Genomic DNA, 20,000 nt, shown 5'->3' on the forward strand with positions numbered 1-20,000 from the left:
TGAGGAGATAGGGGGTGTACTGAGGAGATAGACTAGTGTCCTGTCCAGGGGGTGTACTGAGGAGATAGACTAGTGTCCTGTCCAGGGGGTGTACTGAGGTGATAGACTAGTGTCCTGAGGAGATAGTACTGAGGAGATAGACTAGTGTCCTGAGGAGATAGACTAGTGTCCTGAGGAGATAGACTAGTGTCCTGTCCAGGGGACTAGTGTACTGAGGAGATAGACTAGTGTCCTGTCCAGGGGGTGTACTGAGGAGATAGACTAGTGTCCTGAGGGGGACTGACTGAGACTAGACTGTACTGAGGAGATAGACTAGTGTCCTGTCCAGGGGTGTACTGAGGAGATAGACTAGACTAGTGTACTGAGGAGATAGACTAGTGTCCTGAGGGGGTGTACTGAGAGATAGACTAGTGTCCTGAGGAGATAGACTAGTGTACTGAGGAGATAGACTAGACTAGTGTCCTGAGGAGATAGACTAGTGTACTGAGGAGATAGACTAGTGTCCTGAGGGAGATAGACTAGTGTCTGATAGACTAGTGTCCTGTCCAGGGGTGTACTGAGGAGATAGACTAGTGTCCTGTCCAGGATAGACTAGTGTACTGAGGAGATAGACTAGTGTCCTGAGGACTAGACTGAGAGATAGACTAGTGTCCTGAGGGATAGACTAGTGTCTGAGGAGATAGACTAGTGTCCTGTCCAGGAGATAGACTAGTGTCCTGAGGAGATAGACTAGTGTCCTGAGGAGATAGTGAGGAGAGACTAGACTAGTGTCCTGAGGAGATAGACTAGTGTCCTGATAGACTAGGAGAGGTGTCCTGAGACTAGTGTCCTGAGGAGATAGACTAGTGTCCTGAGGAGATAGACTAGTGTCCTGAGGAGAGGAGATAGACTAGTGTCCTGAGGAGATAGACTAGTGTCCTGAGGAGATAGACTAGTGTCCTGAGGAGATAGACTAGTGTCCTGAGGAGATAGACTAGTGTCCTGAGGAGATAGACTAGTGTCCTGAGGAGATAGACTAGTGTCCTGAGGAGATAGACTAGTGTCCTGAGGAGATAGACTAGTGTCCTGAGGAGATAGACTAGTGTAGTGTCCTGAGAGGAGTGTCCTGAGGAGATAGACTAGTGTCCTGAGGGGGTGTACTGAGGAGATAGACTAGTGTCCTGAGGAGATAGACTAGTGTAGTGTCTGAGTGTCCTGAGGAGATAGACTAGTGTCCTGAGGGGGTAGACTAGTGTCCTGAGGAGATAGACTAGTGTCCTGAGGAGATAGACTAGTGTCCTGAGGAGATAGACTAGTGTCCTGAGGAGATAGACTAGTGTCCTGAGGAGATAGACTAGTGTCCTGAGGAGACAGACTAGTGTCCTGAGGAGACAGACTAGTGTCCTGAGGAGATAGACTAGTGTCCTGAGGAGATAGACTAGTGTCCTGAGGAGATAGACTAGTGTCCTGAGGAGATAGACTAGTGTCCTGAGGAGATAGACTAGTGTCCTGAGGAGATAGACTAGTGTCCTGAGGAGATAGACTAGTGTCCTGAGGAGATAGACTAGTGTCCTGAGGAGATAGACTAGTGTCCTGAGGAGACAGACTAGTGTCCTGAGGAGACAGACTAGTGTCCTGTCCAGGGGGTGTACTGAGGAGATAGACTAGTGTACTGAGGAGATAGACTAGTGTCCTGAGGAGATAGACTAGTGTCCTGAGGAGATAGACTAGTGTCCTGAGGAGATAGACTAGTGTCCTGAGGAGATAGACTAGTGTCCTGAGGAGATAGACTAGTGTCCTGAGGAGAGGAGATAGACTAGACTAGTGTCCTGAGGAGATAGACTAGTGTCCTGAGGAGATAGACTAGTGTCCTGAGAGATAGACTAGTGTCCTGTCCAGGGGATGTACTGAGGAGATAGACCTGAGGAGATGTACTGAGGAGATAGACTAGTGTCCTGAGGAGATAGACTAGTGTCCTGAGGAGATAGTGTCCTAGTGTCCTGAGGAGATAGACTAGTGTCCTGAGGAGATAGACTAGTGTCCTGAGGAGATAGACTAGTGTCCTGAGGAGACAGACTAGTGTCCTGAGGAGACAGACTAGTGTCCTGAGGAGACAGACTAGTGTCCTGAGGAGACAGACTAGTGTCCTGAGGAGACAGACTAGTGTCCTGAGGAGACAGACTAGTGTCCTGAGGAGACAGACTAGTGTCCTGAGGAGATAGACTAGTGTCCTGAGGAGATAGACTAGTGTCCTGAGGAGATAGACTAGTGTCCTGAGGAGATAGACTAGTGTCCTGAGGAGATAGACTAGTGTCCTGAGGAGATAGACTAGTGTCCTGAGGAGATAGACTAGTGTCCTGAGGAGATAGACTAGTGTCCTGAGGAGATAGACTAGTGTCCTGAGGAGATAGACTAGTGTCCTGAGGAGATAGACTAGTGTCCTGAGGAGATAGACTAGTGTCCTGTCCAGGGGGTGTCCTGAGGAGATAGACTAGTGTACTGAGGTGACAGACTAGGGTACTGAGGAGATAGACTAGTGTACTGAGGTGACAGACTAGTGTACTGAGGAGATAGACTAGTGTCCTGAGGAGATAGACTAGTGTCCTGAGGAGATAGACTAGTGTCCTGAGGAGATAGACTAGTGTCCTGAGGAGATAGACTAGTGTCCTGAGGAGACAGACTAGTGTACTGAGGAGATAGACTAGTGTCCTGAGGTGATAGACTAGTGTCCTGAGGAGATAGACTAGTGTCCTGAGGAGATAGACTAGTGTCCTGAGGAGATAGACTAGTGTCCTGAGGAGATAGACTAGTGTCCTGAGGAGATAGACTAGTGTCCTGAGGAGATAGACTAGTGTCCTGAGGTGATAGACTAGTGTCCTGAGGAGATAGACTAGTGTCCTGAGGAGACAGGAGATTCTTCTCCTATGAGTCGTTGTGGCTGCTTACTTCTCCCTGTATATGGCAGAATGTTTAGGATTTGTTTGTTGTTTGAGGTGATGATTCAGTCATGCTATAATTGTCTTGTTTCTTCACCCCTTTCATTTTCCCTTCCATAGGATCCTTCATCAACATCTCCCAGATGATCGCCTGCGTGGGCCAGCAGGCTATAAGCGGCTCTCGAGTGCCCGACGGCTTTGAGAACCGCTCGCTGCCGCACTTTGAGAAGCACTCTAAAGTAAGAACCACCTTGAGGCCGTTTATTAACCAGCTGAAATCACCATTCTATCTGTCCGGAGTCTCATGGGCTTCATTCATTCATAACATGAAGAGATTAGGGTGGGCTATCTCCCAAATGTCCCCCTATTTCCTACAATGCACTCCTTTTAACCAGAACCCTATCAGTCGCCTGGTCAAAAGGAGTGCACTATGAAATAGGGTGTCATTTGGGGAGATAGCCCACCCTAATCTCTTCATGTTATCTCCCAAATGACACCCTATTTCATAGTGCACTCCTTTTGACCAGGCGACTGATAGGGTTCTTGTCAAAAGGAGTGCGTTGTATGAAATAGCTCAGTTGGTAGAGCATGGCGCTTGTAACGCCAGGGTAGTGGGTTCGATCCCCGGGACCACCCATACGTATAATGTATGCACACATGACTGTAAGTCGCTTTGGATAAAAGCGTCTGCTAAATGGCATATATTATATTATTAAATAGGGTGTCATTTGGGACACAGGTGAGGAACTGAAGCCACTCCTGGAGGACAATGGAAATTGATATAATTACACATGTAGCAATTTAAAATGATTTTAACTGAGTTACAGTTCATATAAGGAGATCAGTCAATGTAAATAAATTCATTAGGCCCTAATCTATGGATTTAATCTATGGATTTCACATGACTGTAAACACCGACTGCATTAACATCTGCTAACCATGTGTATGTTACACATAAGATTTGATTTGATATGCATCTGTTGGCCACAGATACCTTTTAAAAACAAAGTAGAGGTGTGGATCAGAAAACCAGTCGGTATCTGATGTGACCACCATGCAGCGTGACACATCTCCTCCACATAGAGTTGATCAGGCTATTGATTTGTGGCCTGTGGAATGTTGTCCCACTCCTCTTCAATGGCCTGTGGAATGTTGTCCCACTCTCTTCAATGGCCTGTGGAATGTTGTTCCACTCTTCTTCTATGGCTGTGGAATGTTGTCCCACTCTTCTTCTATGGCTGTGGAATGTTGTTCCACTCTTCTTCAATGGCTGTGGAATGTTGTCCCACTCTTCTTCTATGGCTGTGGAATGTTGTCCCACTCTTCTATGGCTGTGGAATGTTGTCCCACTGGCTGTGAATGTTGTCCCACTCCTCTTCTATGGCTGTGGAATGTTGTCCCACTCTTCTTCAATGGCTGTGGAATGTTGTCCCACTCTTCTTCTATGGCTGTGGAATGTTGTCCCACTCCTCTTCTATGGCTGTGGAATGTTGTCCCACTCTTCTTCTATGGCTGTGGAATGTTGTCCCACTCTATGGCTGTGGAATGTTGTCCCACTCTTCTTCTATGGCTGTGGAATGTTGTCCCACTCTTCTTCAATGGCTGTGGAATGTTGTCCCACTCTTCTTTCTGTGGAATGTTGTCCTGGCTGTGAATGTTGTTCCACTCCTCTTCTATGGCTGTGGAATGTTGTCCCACTCCTCTTCTATGGCTGTGGAATGTTGTCCCACTCTTCTTCTATGGCTGTGGAATGTTGTCCCACTCTTCTTCTATGGCTGTGGAATGTTGTTTCACTCCTCTTCAATGGCTTTGCGAAGTTGCTGGATATTGGCGGGAACTGGAACACGCTGTCGTACATGTCGATCCAGAGCATCCCAAACATGCTCAATTGGTGACATGTCTGTTGAGTATGCAGCCCATTGAAGGACTGGGACATTTTTAGCTTCCAGGAATTGTTTACAGATCCTTGCGACATGGGGCCGTGCATTATATTGAAATTGATCTCAGGTGCATCCTGTTTCCATTGATCATTGATCATCCTTGATGTTTCTCCAACTTCATTGGATTCAATCTGTGGTCATTTCAACTGATTGGACATGATTTGGAAAGGTAAACACCTGTCTATATAAGGTCCCACAGTTGACAGTGCATGTCAGAGCAAAAACCAAGACATGAGGTAGAAGGAGTTGTCCGTAGAGCTCCGAGACAGGATTGTGTCGAGGCACAGGTCTGGAGAAGGGTACCAAAACGTTTCTGCAGCATTGAAGGTCCCCAATAACACAGTGGCCTCCATCATTCTGCCCAATAACACAGTGGCCCCCAAGAACACAGTGGCCTCCATCATTCTGCAGCATTGAAGGTCCCCAAGAACACAGTGGCCTCCATCATTCTGCAGCATTGAAGGTCCCCAAGAACACAGTGGCCTCCATCATTCTGCAGCATTGAAGGTCCCCAAGAACACAGTGGCCTCCATCATTCTGCAGCATTGAAGGTCCCCAAGAACACAGTGGCCTCCATCATTCTTAAATGGAAGAAGTTTGGAACCACCAATACTCTTCCTAGAGCTGGCCGCCCGGCCAAACTGAGCAATCGGGGGAGAAGGGCCTCGGTCAGGGAGGTGACCAAGAACCCGATGGTTACTCTTGACAAAGCTCCAGAGTTCCTGTGGAGATGGGAGAACCTTCCAGAAGGATAACCATCTCTGCAGCACTCCACCAATCAGGCCTTTGTGGTAGAGTGGCCAGACAGAAGCCACTCCTCAGTAAAAAAGCACACGACAGCCCGTTTGAAGTTTGCCAAAAGGCACCTAAAGAACTCAGACCATGCGAAACAAGATTCTCTGACCTGATGAAACCAAGATTGAACTCTTTTTAGCCTGAATGCCAAGCTTCACATCTGGAGGAAACCTGGCGGTATCCCTACGGTGAAGCATGGTGGTGGCAGCATCGTGCTGTGGGGATATTATTCAATGGCAGAGACTGAGACACACACAGCCTGATGCAAAAACAATCTCTAGCTTAAACAGATGGATTTCGATGGGGATTTATGGCAATTAGATTTTCTCAAACCTGCAGAAATTGTAGGCTAAGAGTTGAAAAACGTTCAAACGGTCATAGATGTTCCTCTTTCCGAGCAGTAAACAACATCTCTCCAGCTGGCTCAGTCAGAGCCCTGTTTTCATTTGTTTGCTCTGACAGGGGATGAATCCCGAAATGGCAACCCTTTTCCCTACTTAGTGCACTACTGTTGACCTAGGCTCTGTGGGGCCCTGGTCAGAAGTAGGGCACTCTACAGTAATAGTGAATAGGGTGCCATTTTGGGACTCGTCCGGGGCCTTTTATAATGACGTAACACCCCTCTCTCTCTCTCTCTCTGTGTGTCGTCACAGCTTCCTGCGGCTAAAGGGTTTGTAGCTGACAGCTTTTATAATGACATAACACCCCTCTCTCTCTCTCTCTCTCTCTGTGTGTGTTGTGTCACAGCTTCCTGCGGCTAAAGGGTTTGTAGCTGACAGCTTTTATTCAGGGCTGACGCCAACAGAGTTCTTTTTCCACACTATGGCCGGTCGAGAGGGCTTGGTGGACACCGCTGTTAAAACAGCAGAGACCGGATACATGCAGGTAACACACACACACACCGCTGGGCTGCTGCCTGCTGCACCATACCCAACCCCCCTCTGCTCTCTGTTTGTATTAAAGAAAAGAGGGAACAACGTGTGCTCCCTACGAATCTAAATCTTATCAGGCTCCCTCTTGAGTAGTTATCTCCTAGGGCAGGACTATTCAACTCTGACCCTATGAGGTCCGGAGCCTGCTGGCTTTCTGTTCTACCGGATCATTAATACCATCCCACCTGGTGTCCCAGGTCTAAATCAGGCCCTGATTTTAATATCACCCCACCTGGTGTCCCAGGTCTAAATCAGGCCCTGGTCATTAATATCATCCCACCTGGTGTCCCAGGTCTAAATCAGGCCCTGATCATTAATATCACCCCACCTGGTGTCCCAGGTCTAAATCAGGCCCTGATCATTAATATCACCCACCTGGTGTCCCAGGTCTAAATCAGGCCCTGATCATTAATACCACCCCATCTGTTGTCCCAGGTCTAAATCAGGCCCTGATCATTAATATCACCTCACCTGGTGTCCCAGGTCTAAATCAGGCCCTGGTCATTAATATCACCCACCTGGTGTCCCAGGTCTAAATCAGGCCCTGGTCATTAATATCACCCCATCTGGTGTCCCAGGTCTAAATCAGGCCCTGATCATTAATATCACCTCACCTGGTGTCCCAGGTCTAAATCAGGCCCTGGTCATTAATATCACCCACCTGGTGTCCCAGGTCTAAATCAGGCCCTGGTCATTAATATCACCCACCTGGTGTCCCAGGTATAAATCAGGCCCTGATCATTAATATCACCCACCTGGTGTCCCAGGTCTAAATCAGGCCCTGGTCATTAATATCACCTCACCTGGTGTCCCAGGTCTAAATCAGGCCCTGATCATTAATATCACCCCACCTGGTGTCCCAGGTCTAAATCAGGCCCTGGTCATTAATATCACCTCACCTGGTGTCCCAGGTCTAAATCAGGCCCTGATCATATATATAATCCCACCTGGTGTCCCAGGTCTAAATCAGGCCCTGATCATTAATTTCACCTCACCTGGTGTCCCAGGTCTAAATCAGGCCCTGATCATTAATTTCACCTCACCTGGTGTCCCAGGTCTAAATCAGGCCCTGGTCATTAATATCACCCCACCTGGTGTCCCAGGTCTAAATCAGGCCCTGATCATTAATATCACCCACCTGGTGTCCCAGGTCTAAATCAGGCCCTGATCATTATCACTCACCTGGTGTCCCAGGTCTAAATCAGGCCCTGATCATTAATATCACCCCACCTGGTGTCCCAGGTCTAAATCAGGCCCTGATCATTATCACTCACCTGGTGTCCCAGGTCTAAATCAGGCCCTGATCATTATCACTCACCTGGTGTCCCAGGTCTAAATCAGGCCCTGATCATTATCACTCACCTGGTGTCCCAGGTCTAAATCAGGCCCTGATCATTAATACCACCCCATCTGTTGTCCCAGGTCTAAATCAGGCCCTGGTCATTAATATCACCTGGTGTCCCAGGTCTAAATCAGGCCCTGGTCATTAATATCACCCACCTGGTGTCCCAGGTCTAAATCAGGCCCTGGTCATTAATATCACCCCATCTGGTGTCCCAGGTCTAAATCAGGCCCTGATCATTAATATCACCTCACCTGGTGTCCCAGGTCTAAATCAGGCCCTGGTCATTAATATCACCCACCTGGTGTCCCAGGTCTAAATCAGGCCCTGGTCATTAATATCACCCACCTGGTGTCCCAGGTATAAATCAGGCCCTGATCATTAATATCACCCACCTGGTGTCCCAGGTCTAAATCAGGCCCTGGTCATTAATATCACCTCACCTGGTGTCCCAGGTCTAAATCAGGCCCTGATCATTAATATCACCCCACCTGGTGTCCCAGGTCTAAATCAGGCCCTGGTCATTAATATCACCTCACCTGGTGTCCCAGGTCTAAATCAGGCCCTGATCATATATATAATCCTACCTGGTGTCCCAGGTCTAAATCAGGCCCTGATCATTAATTTCACCTCACCTGGTGTCCCAGGTCTAAATCAGGCCCTGATCATTAATTTCACCTCACCTGGTGTCCCAGGTCTAAATCAGGCCCTGGTCATTAATATCACCCCACCTGGTGTCCCAGGTCTAAATCAGGCCCTGATCATTAATATCACCCACCTGGTGTCCCAGGTCTAAATCAGGCCCTGATCATTATCACTCACCTGGTGTCCCAGGTCTAAATCAGGCCCTGATCATTAATATCACCCCACCTGGTGTCCCAGGTCTAAATCAGGCCCTGGTCATTATCACTCACCTGGTGTCCCAGGTCTAAATCAGGCCCTGATCATTATCACTCACCTGGTGTCCCAGGTCTAAATCAGGCCCTGATCATTAATATCACCCCACCTGGTGTCCCAGGTCTAAATCAGGCCCTGATCATTATCACTCACCTGGTGTCCCAGGTCTAAATCAGGCCCTGATCATTAATATCACCCACCTGGTGTCCCAGGTCTAAATCAGGCCCTGGTCATTAATATCACCTCACCTGGTGTCCCAGGTCTAAATCAGGCCCTGATCATTAATATCACCCCACCTGGTGTCCCAGGTCTAAATCAGGCCCTGATCATTAATTTCACCTCACCTGGTGTCCCAGGTCTAAATCAGGCCCTGATCATTAATTTCACCTCACCTGGTGTCCCAGGTCTAAATCAGGCCCTGGTCATTAATATCACCCCACCTGGTGTCCCAGGTCTAAATCAGGCCCTGATCATTAATATCACCCACCTGGTGTCCCAGGTCTAAATCAGGCCCTGATCATTATCACTCACCTGGTGTCCCAGGTCTAAATCAGGCCCTGATCATTAATATCACCCCACCTGGTGTCCCAGGTCTAAATCAGGCCCTGATCATTATCACTCACCTGGTGTCCCAGGTCTAAATCAGGCCCTGATCATTATCACTCACCTGGTGTCCCAGGTCTAAATCAGGCCCTGATCATTATCACCTGGTGTCCCAGGTCTAAATCAGACCCTGATCATAAATCACCCCATCTGGCCCAGGTCTAAATCAGGCCCTGATCATTAATATCACCTCACCTGGTGTCCCAGGTCTAAATCAGGCCCTGGTCATTAATATCACCCACCTGGTGTCCCAGGTCTAAATCAGGCCCTGGTCATTAATATCACCCCATCTGGTGTCCCAGGTCTAAATCAGGCCCTGATCATTAATATCACCTCACCTGGTGTCCCAGGTCTAAATCAGGCCCTGGTCATTAATATCACCTCACCTGGTGTCCCAGGTCTAAATCAGGCCCTGATCATATATATAATCCCACCTGGTGTCCCAGGTCTAAATCAGGCCCTGATCATTAATGTCCCAGGTCTAAATCAGGCCCTGATCATTAATTTCACCTCACCTGGTGTCCCAGGTCTAAATCAGGCCCTGGTCATTAATATCACCCCACCTGGTGTCCCAGGTCTAAATCAGGCCCTGATCATTAATATCACCCACCTGGTGTCCCAGGTCTAAATCAGGCCCTGATCATTATCACTCACCTGGTGTCCCAGGTCTAAATCAGGCCCTGATCATTAATATCACCCCACCTGGTGTCCCAGGTCTAAATCAGGCCCTGATCATTATCACTCACCTGGTGTCCCAGGTCTAAATCAGGCCCTGATCATTATCACTCACCTGGTGTCCCAGGTCTAAATCAGGCCCTGATCATTATCACTCACCTGGTGTCCCAGGTCTAAATCAGGCCCTGATCATTATCACTCACCTGGTGTCCCAGGTCTAAATCAGGCCCTGATCATTATCACTCACCTGGTGTCCCAGGTCTAAATCAGGCCCTGATCATTATCACTCACCTGGTGTCCCAGGTCTAAATCAGGCCCTGATCATTAATATCACCCCACCTGGTGTCCCAGGTCTAAATCAGGCCCTGATCATTATCACCCACCTGGTGTCCCAGGTCTAAATCAGGCCCTGGTCATTAATATCACCTCACCTGGTGTCCCAGGTCTAAATCAGGCCCTGGTCATTAATATCACCCCACCTGGTGTCCCAGGTCTAAATCAGGCCCTGATCATTATCACCCCACCTGGTGTCCCAGGTCTAAATCAGGCCCTGGTCATTAATATCACCCCATCTGGTGTCCCAGGTCTAAATCAGGCCCTGGTCATTAATATCACCCCACCTGGTGTCCCAGGTCTAAATCAGGCCCTGGTCATTAATATCACCCCACCTGGTGTCCCAGGTCTAAATCAGGCCCTGATCATTAATATCACCCCACCTGGTGTCCCAGGTCTAAATCAGGCCCTGGTCATTACAGTGAAAACAACATGCAGTGGAACTGGCTTGGTGGTCCAGAGTGGAGGGTCCTTAGGGTATGTGTTGTTGATGTGTTCAGATCAGAACAGCTCACCATCTGACTAATGACACGAAGCAGAGGAAGGGTGTTGAGTGGTCACACACACACACACACACACACACACACACACACACACACACACACACACACACACACACACACACACACACACACACACACACACACACACACACACACACACGCTGACACAACAAGCAGGATTAAAGAGGCCTATCTGTTGAGACGTCCTCTGATCTGTTCTTCTGTGGTGGCTGTGTTGTGTGTCAACAGAGGCGCCTGGTGAAGTCGCTGGAGGACCTGTGTTCCCAGTATGATCTGACGGTACGGAGCTCCACTGGTGACATCATCCAGTTTGTCTACGGGGGGGACGGCCTGGACCCGGCCGCCATGGAGGGGAAAGATGAGCCGTTGGAGTTCAACAGAGTCCTGGACAACATCCGGGTGAGTCACACACGTGCTGCGGCAATACTTAATCTCACATGCAAGCACACACACACACACACACACACACACACACACACACACACACACACACACACACACACACACACACACACACACACACACACACACACACACACACAGAGACACAGAGACACAGACAGACATACACACACAGACAGACAGACATACACACACACAGAGACACACACACAGATACAGAGAGAGACACGCACACACAGAGACACACGCTCACACTCACACACCCATTATTCTCTTAGACCTCACCTGTCGTCAGTCTGGCATCAATAACATAAACAAGCCTACATTTCAAAGTGCCAGGCTTCAGAATGTGCAGACGGTGAAATGAGGATTTACCCAGCATGCATGTTGTCATCTCTATGTCTGTGTTGGTGATGCAGGTCAGCTGTTTGTTCACCTGCCCACAGTTACTAATAACACATCCGCACTCCTCCCTCTATCCCTCCATCACTCCTCCCTCTATTCCTACATCACTCTATCCCTTCATACCTCCTCCCTCTATTCCTACATCACTCTATCCCTCCTCCCTCTATCCCTCCATTTCTCCTCTTCCCTCCATACCTCCTCCCTTCATCCCTCCATCTCTCCTCTTCCCTCCATCACTCCATCACTCCTCTTCCTTCCATCCCTCCTCCCTCTATCCCTCCATCACTCCTCTTCCTTCCATCCCTCCTCCCTCTATCCCTCCATCACTCCTCTTCCTTCCATCCCTCCTCCCTCTATCCCTCCATTTCTCCTCTTCCTTCCATCCCTCCTCCCTCTATCCCTCCATCACTCCTCTTCCTTCCATCCCTCCTCCCTCTATCACTCTCTCTCCATCCCTCTCTCTCCATCCCTCTCTCTCCATCCCTCTCCCTCTCCATCCCTCTCTCATCCCAACCCTCTATCCCTCATCCCTCTATCCCTCATCCCTCCTCCATCTCCATCCCTCTATCCCTCCTCTCTCCATCCCTCATCCATCCAACCCTCTATCCCTCATCCCTCTATCCCTCATCCCTCCTCCATCCTTCCATCCCCCAGTCTGTCCACAATAGTGTTCAGAGCAGCCAGCCCTGAGTAAGAATGAGTTGGTCCTGACAGTCAGTAGTCCATCATGAAGAGGAATGACTTAGACTTATATCAGTCATCAGTAATGTCCCAGACAGACTTCCATCAGTAATGTAAATAACAGTATCACAGTATCCACTTGTCTGCTTCTAATGTCCCAGCCTATAGACCTATATCAAAGTAATGTCCCAGCCTATGGCACCATCAGTAATGTCCCAGCCTATAGACCTGTCATCTTTAACCAGAGCCCTGGTCAGTCAAGTAGTGTCAGCTGACATATCAGTCATCGTAATGGATAGACCTATATCAGTCATCAACAGTAATGTCCCAGCCTATAGACCTATATCAGTCATCAACAGTAATGACCAGACTATATTATCATGATTTTCCCAGCCTAGATCTATTCAGTCATCAGTAATGTCCCAGCCTATAGACCTATATCAGTCATCAGTAATGTCCCAGCCTATAGACCTATATCAGTCATCAGTAATGTCCCAGCCTATAGACCTATATCAGTCATCAGTAATGTCCCAGCCTATAGACCTATATCAGTCATCAACAGTAATGTCCCAGCCTATAGACCTATATCAGTCATCAACAGTAATGTCCCAGCCTATAGACCTATATCAGTCATCAACAGTAATGTCCCAGCCTATAGACCTATATCAGTCATCAACAGTAATGTCCCAGCCTATAGACCTATATCAGTCATCAACAGTAATGTCCCAGCCTAGACCTATATCAGTAGACCTATATCAGTCATCAACAGTAATGTCCCAGCCTATAGACCTATATCAGTCATCAGTAATGTCCCAGCCTATAGACCTATATCAGTCATCAGTAATGTCCAGTAATGTCCCAGCCTATAGACCTATATCAGTCATCAACAGTAATGTCCCAGCCTATAGACCTATATCAGTCATCATCAGTAATGTCCCAGCCTATAGACCAGTAATGTCCCAGCCTATAGACCTATATCAGTCATCAACAGTAATGTCCCAGCCTATAGACCTATATCAGTCATCATCAGTAATGTCCCAGCCTATAGACCTATATCAGTCATCAACAGTAATGTCCCAGCCTATAGACCTATATCAGTCATCAGTAATGTCCCAGCCTATAGACCTATATCAGTCATCAGTAATGTCCCAGCCTATAGACCTATATCAGTAATGTCCCAGCCTATAGACCTATATCAGTCAATCAGTAATGTCCCAGCCTATAGACCTATATCAGTCATCATCAGTAATGTCCCAGCCTATAGACCTATATCAGTCATCAGTAATGTCCCAGCCTATAGACCTATTGGGCTCTATATAGGTACTAGTGTCAACCTGGGCCCATTGGGCTCTATATAGTGTCATCAGTAATGTCCCACTAGTGTAACCTGGGCCCATTGGGCTCTATATAGGGACTAGTGTCAACCTGGGCCCAACCTGGGCCCATTGGGCTCTATAGGGACTATATTGGGCTCATCAGGGACTGTCCCAGCCTATAGACCTATATCAGTCATCAACCTGGGGCCCAGTTGGGGCTCTATATAGGGACTAACCTGGGCCCAGGGCTCTATCAGGGACTAGTGTGTAACCTGGGCCCATTGGACCTAGTGTGTAACCCATTGGGCCTATATAGGGGCCCATTTGGGCTCTATAGGGACTAGTGTTAACCTGGGCCCATTGGGCTCATATAGGGACTAGTGTTAACCTGGGCCCATTGGGGCTCTATCAGTCATCAGGGACCAATGTTAACCCAGCCCATTGGGCTCTATATAGGGACTAGTGTTAACCTGGGCCCATTGGGCTCTATATAGACTAGTGTTAACCTGGGCCCATTGGGCTCTATATAGGGACTAGTGTAACCTGTGTTAACCTATATAGGTGTTAACCTGGGCCCATTGGGCTCTATATAGGGACTAGTGTTAACCTGGGCCCATTGGGCTCTATATAGGGACTAGTGTCAACCTGGGCCCATTGGGCTCTATATGGGACTAGTGTTAGGGTAGCCTATGGTTAGAGCGTTGGGGCCCAGGGCTCTATAGGGACCGGAAGGGGCTCTATAGGGACTAGTGTTAACCTGTCCATCAAATGGGGACAGGGTAGCCTGACAAGGTACAAACCTGTGACAAGGTACAAATCTGCCCCCTGAACAGGCAGTTAACCCACTGTTCTTATGCTCTCATTGAAAATAGGAATTTGTTCTTAACTGACTTGCCTGGTTAAATAAAGGTAAAATAAATAAAAGAAACAGACGGCCTTTCCATCTGCCGAACACGGTGTTCTACAACGTTTTTTAATTTTTTTTATTCCCACAGGCATCTCTTTATGCAATTTAATCCTTTACAATAGTTTATACACTATTAATCAAGCATGTTCGTGCTCCTTGCGGGTTGATATACATCTGAGGCATATGCAGAAGGGGATGCCCAGCAACGTTCTCTAGTGGGCACTGATAGGCTGAATGGCCAGGCAGTTCTAGTGTTAAAGACCTGTACCCCATGAGACCTCCGTGCTCTAGGATTCCTCCTAATAAAGACGTGTACTATGAGACCTCCGTGCTCTAGGATTCCTCCTTTAATGACCTCTACCATGAGACCTCCGTGCACTAGGATTCCTCCTTTAATGACGTGTACCATGAGACCTCCGTGCTCCTAGGATTCCTCCCTTAATAATGACGTGTACCATGAGACCTCTGTGCTCTATTCCTCCTTTAATGATTGAGACCTCTGTGCTCTAGGATTCCTAATGACGTGTACCATGAGACCTCCGTGCTCTAGGATTCCTCCTTTAATGACCTCTACCATGAGACCTCCGTGCACTAGGATTCCTCCTTTAATGACGTGTACCATGAGACCTCCGTGCTCTAGGATTCCTCCTTTAATGACGTGTACCATGAGACCTCCGTGCTCTAGGATTCCTCCTAATAAAGACGTGTACCATGAGACCTCCGTGCTCTAGGATTCCTCCTTTAATGACCTCTACCATGAGACCTCCGTGCTCTAGGATTCCTCCTTTAATGACGTGTACCATGAGACCTCCGTGCTCTAGGATTCCTCCTTTAATGACGTGTACCATGAGACCTCCGTGCTCTAGGATTCCTCCTTTAATGACTCTACCATGAGACCTCCGTGCTCTAGGATTCCTCCTTTAATGACGTGTACCATGAGACCTCCGTGCTCTAGGATTCCTCCTTTAATGACCTGTACCATGAGACCTCCGTGCTCTAGGATTCCTCCTTTAATGACGTGTACCATGAGACCTCCGTGCTCTAGGATTCCTCCTTTAATGACCTGTACCATGAGACCTCCGTGCTCTAGGATTCCTCCTTTAATGACGTGTACCATGAGACCTCCGTGCTCTAGGATTCCTCCTTTAATGACCTCCGTACCATGAGACCTCCGTGCTCTAGGATTCCTCCTTTTCCTCCTTTAATGACGTGTACCATGAGACCTCCGTGCTCTAGGATTCCTCCTTTAATGACGTGTACCATGAGACCTCCGTGCTCTAGGATTCCTCCTTTAATGACGTGTACCATGAGACCTCCGTGCTCTAGGATTCCTCCTTTAATGACCTGTACCATGAGACCTCCGTGCTCTAGGATTCCTCCTTTAATGACCTCTACCATGAGACCTCCGTGCTCTAGGATTCCTCCTTTAATGACCTGTACCATGAGACCTCCGTGCTCTAGGATTCCTCCTTTTCTTCATCAATAAGACCTGTACCATGAGACCTCCGTGCTCTAGGATTCCTCCTTTAATGACCTGTTTCTTCCATGAGACCTCCGTTTGCTCTAGGATTCCTCCTTTAATGACCTGTACCATGAGACCTCCGTGCATCTAGGATTCCTCCTTTAATGACCTCTACCATGAGACCTCCGTGCTTTGGATTCCTCCTAATAAAGACGTGTACCATGAGACCTCCGTGCTCTAGGGTTTGTGTATTCCTCCTTTAATGTGTATATTGACCTCTACCATGAGACCTCCGTGCTCTAGGATTCCTCCTTTGTGTAATGACCTGTTTCTACCATGAGACCTCCGTGCTCTATTGTTCCTGTTTCTACTCCTTTAATGACCTGTACCATTTGAGACCTCCGTTTCTCTCAGGGGTTTGTGTATTCCTCCTTTAATGACAGGGTTTGTACCATGAGACCTCCGGGTTTGCTCTAGGACATCAGTACAGGGTTTGTGTATATTGTTCCTGTTTCTTCATCTTTATATTGTTCCTGTTTCTTCATCAGACCTTTGTGCTCTATTGATTCCTCCTACATAATAAAGTTTCTACGTGTACTATTGTACTGTGACTTTGTGTATATTGTTCCTGTTTCTAAATTTGTGTATATTGTTCCTGTTTCTACATCAGTACAGCATCTTTTCACATAAAATAAGGGTTTGTGTAAACATTTTCTAAAGCAGGGTTTCTAAACATGTTTCTATCAGTACATTTATAATTGTTCCTGTTTCTTCTAACAGGGTTTGTGTATATTGTTCCTGTTTCTACATCAGTACAGGGTTTGTGTATATTGTTCCTGTTTCTACATCAGTAGGGTTTGTGTATATTGTTCCTGTTTCTAGGGTTTGTGTATATTGTTCCTGTTTCTACATCAGTACAGGGTTTGTGTATATTGTTCCTGTTTCTACATCAGTACAGGGTTTGTGTATATTGTTCCTGTTTCTACATCAGTATTTGTGTATATTGTTCCTGTTTCTACATCAGTACAGGGTTTGTGTATATTGTTCCTGTTTCTACATCAGTACAGGGTTTGTGTATATTGTTCCTGTTTCTTCATCAGTACAGGGTTTGTGTATATTGTTCCTGTTTCTACATCAGTACAGGGTTTGTGTATATTGTTCCTGTTTCTACATCAGTACAGGGTTTGTGTATATTGTTCCTGTTTCTACATCAGTACAGGGTTTGTGTATATTGTTCCTGTTTCTTCATCAGTACATGCTCTGTAATCCAGGGGGGTTATTTGAAGGTATATTATGTATATTGGTGATTTAGTCTCCCTCGGCAGATGGGGGTTACGTCCCATTTGAACAGCGTTCCGTCATACACACTCTGGAAGGGTCTGGAAGTTCTGATACTGGTTGATGGGGACGGAAGCCCGAAGGATTGTCATCGTTATTGTTGGAACGGTCCCCCCTCCTTTTTTTTTGGTATAGAAACTTTTTTTAAATTGGAACGTTGAGAGTCAGATCAGCACGAAGGGTCAAGGACTTCTAAGACAACTTCTGGTTTCAAATGAACAGGCCTCTCCGTTATCTCCGTTATCCGTTATCTCCGTTATCAGCTAATGAACTGATTTTAAGATAGCAGCATAATCACCTTTTCTTTTTTTTTCTCCATTTGTTAGTTTATTTCATTATTTGTTTCTAGTCATTACCATATTTTAATGACGAATAATGTGGGGGGGGGGAGCGCCCGTGCGCGCACACGGAGTTGATTTAAGGAACGTGTGGTAAAGGTTGATCCAGTTTACTCTGTGGTTTCTGTCTTACTTTGTCCCCCTCGTCAAGGCCTTGACAGACACGGGCTCAGAGAAGTACATGGAGGTATGGTGTCTAACATGCATCATGTCTAGGTAATGGTGTGAGACTAACCACGAGCTCAGAGGAGTAATGCATCATGTCTAGGTAATGGTGTGAGACTAACCACGAGCTCAGAGGAGTATATGGAGGTATGGTGTCTAACATGCATCATGTCTAGGTAATGGTGTGAGACTAACCACGAGCTCAGAGAAGTACATGGAGGTATGGTGTCTAACATGCATCATGTCTAGGTAATGGTGTGAGACTAACCACGAGCTCAGAGAAGTACATGGAGGTATGGTGTCTAACATGCATCATGTCTAGGTAATGGTGTGAGACTAACCACGAGCTCAGAGGAGTATATGGAGGTATGGTGTCTAACATGCATCATGTCTAGGTAATGGTGTGAGACTAACCATCATGAGCTCAGAGGAGTATATGGAGGTATGGTGTCTAACATGCATCATGTCTAGGTAATGGTGTGAGACTAACCACGAGCTCAGAGGAGTATATGGAGGTATGGTGTCTAACATGCATCATGTCTAGGTAATGGTGTGAGACTAACCACGAGCTCAGAGGAGTATATGGAGGTATGGTGTCTAACATGCATCATGTCTAGGTAATGGTGTGAGACTAACCACGAGCTCAGAGGAGTATATGGAGGTATGGTGTCTAACGTGCATCATGTCTAGGTAATGGTGTGAGACTAACCAGGGGCTCAGAGGAGTAATGCATCATGTCTAGGTAATGGTGTGAGACTAACCAGGGGCTCAGAGGAGTAATGCATCATGTCTAGGTAATGGTGTGAGACTAACCACGAGCTCAGAGGAGTATATGGAGGTATGGTGTCTAACGTGCATCATGTCTAGGTAATGGTGTGAGACTAACCAGGGGCTCAGAGGAGTAATGCATCATGTCTAGGTAATGGTGTGAGACTAACCAGGAGCTCAGAGGAGTATATGGAGGTATGGTGTCTAACATGCATCATGTCTAGGTAATGGTGTGAGACTAACCAGGGCATCATGTCTAGGTAATGGTGTGAGACTAACCAGGGCATCATGTCTAGGTAATGGTGTGAGACTAACCAGGGGCTCAGAGGAGTATATGGAGGTATGGTGTCTAACATGCATCATGTCTAGGTAATGGTGTGAGACTAACCAGGGCATCATGTCTAGGTAATGGTGTGAGACTAACCAGGTGGCAACAGCACCGTTTCAACACAGCATTCAGTCAGTTGGTTAATTCTAACGTTTTGGCTTTTTCAATGTGTCTACCCATGTCTGGATTAAAGTACTAATCAGGCAAGTGTTGAATCGTAGTAGGGGTTTGATTTAATCAAATAAATTAAACGTCGTACATATTTTTAAATACATTTTATTGTAGAATGCATCCACAGTTGATTTGAATGTTATTTGACTAATCGTGTAAGAGTTGCATCGTTATAGGGTTTTGATCAACAGAATGTTTTTGGCAGGTTTGATTTAAATGGATTGTAAGATGAAATGGAATGAGTGTTTCCTGTTCTGTGATGTTACCGTCTGTCCTGCACAGCCTGACCGAGTGCGTAGTGCTGTGTTGAAAGACCAGTTTTACACTGTGCAGCTCTGCTGGTGTGTTTGTGTGGAAGCATGATCTCCTCACGGTTCTCTTGATTTACCAGGGTCTGTACACTACATTATGTACTAAGTGACCCAGGGGCAAAAGTGGTTGAAGAGGCATCACTTTAGAACCCCTTTACAACCATCACTTTAGAACCCCGTTACAACCATCACTTTAGAACCCCGTTACAACCATCATAACCATCACTTTAGAACCCCTTTACAACCATCACTTTAGAACCCCGTTACAACCATCACAACCATCACTTTAGAACCCCTTTACAACAATCACTTTAGAACCCCGTTACAACCATCACTTTAGAACCCCGTTACAACCATCACAACCATCACTTTAGAACCCCGTTACAACCATCACTTTAGAACCCCGTTACAACCATCACTTTAGAACCCCGTTACAACCATCACTTTAGAAC

General features: G+C 47.0%; 1 protein-coding gene across 1 annotated transcript in view; it reads left to right on the forward strand.

Annotated features, from left to right (window-relative positions):
• Positions 1–20,000, forward strand: part of polr3a (polymerase (RNA) III (DNA directed) polypeptide A) — an 80,697-nt gene that overhangs the window by 37,771 nt on the left and 22,926 nt on the right. The window contains 3 exon segments of the mRNA XM_046334901.1: positions 3,036–3,154; positions 6,398–6,535; positions 11,185–11,355. Coding sequence (XP_046190857.1) covers positions 3,036–3,154; positions 6,398–6,535; positions 11,185–11,355 — 428 coding nt within the window.

Source organism: Oncorhynchus gorbuscha, unplaced genomic scaffold, assembly GCF_021184085.1.
Source record: "Oncorhynchus gorbuscha isolate QuinsamMale2020 ecotype Even-year unplaced genomic scaffold, OgorEven_v1.0 Un_scaffold_624, whole genome shotgun sequence".
NCBI classification, from domain to species: Eukaryota; Metazoa; Chordata; class Actinopteri; order Salmoniformes; family Salmonidae; genus Oncorhynchus; species Oncorhynchus gorbuscha.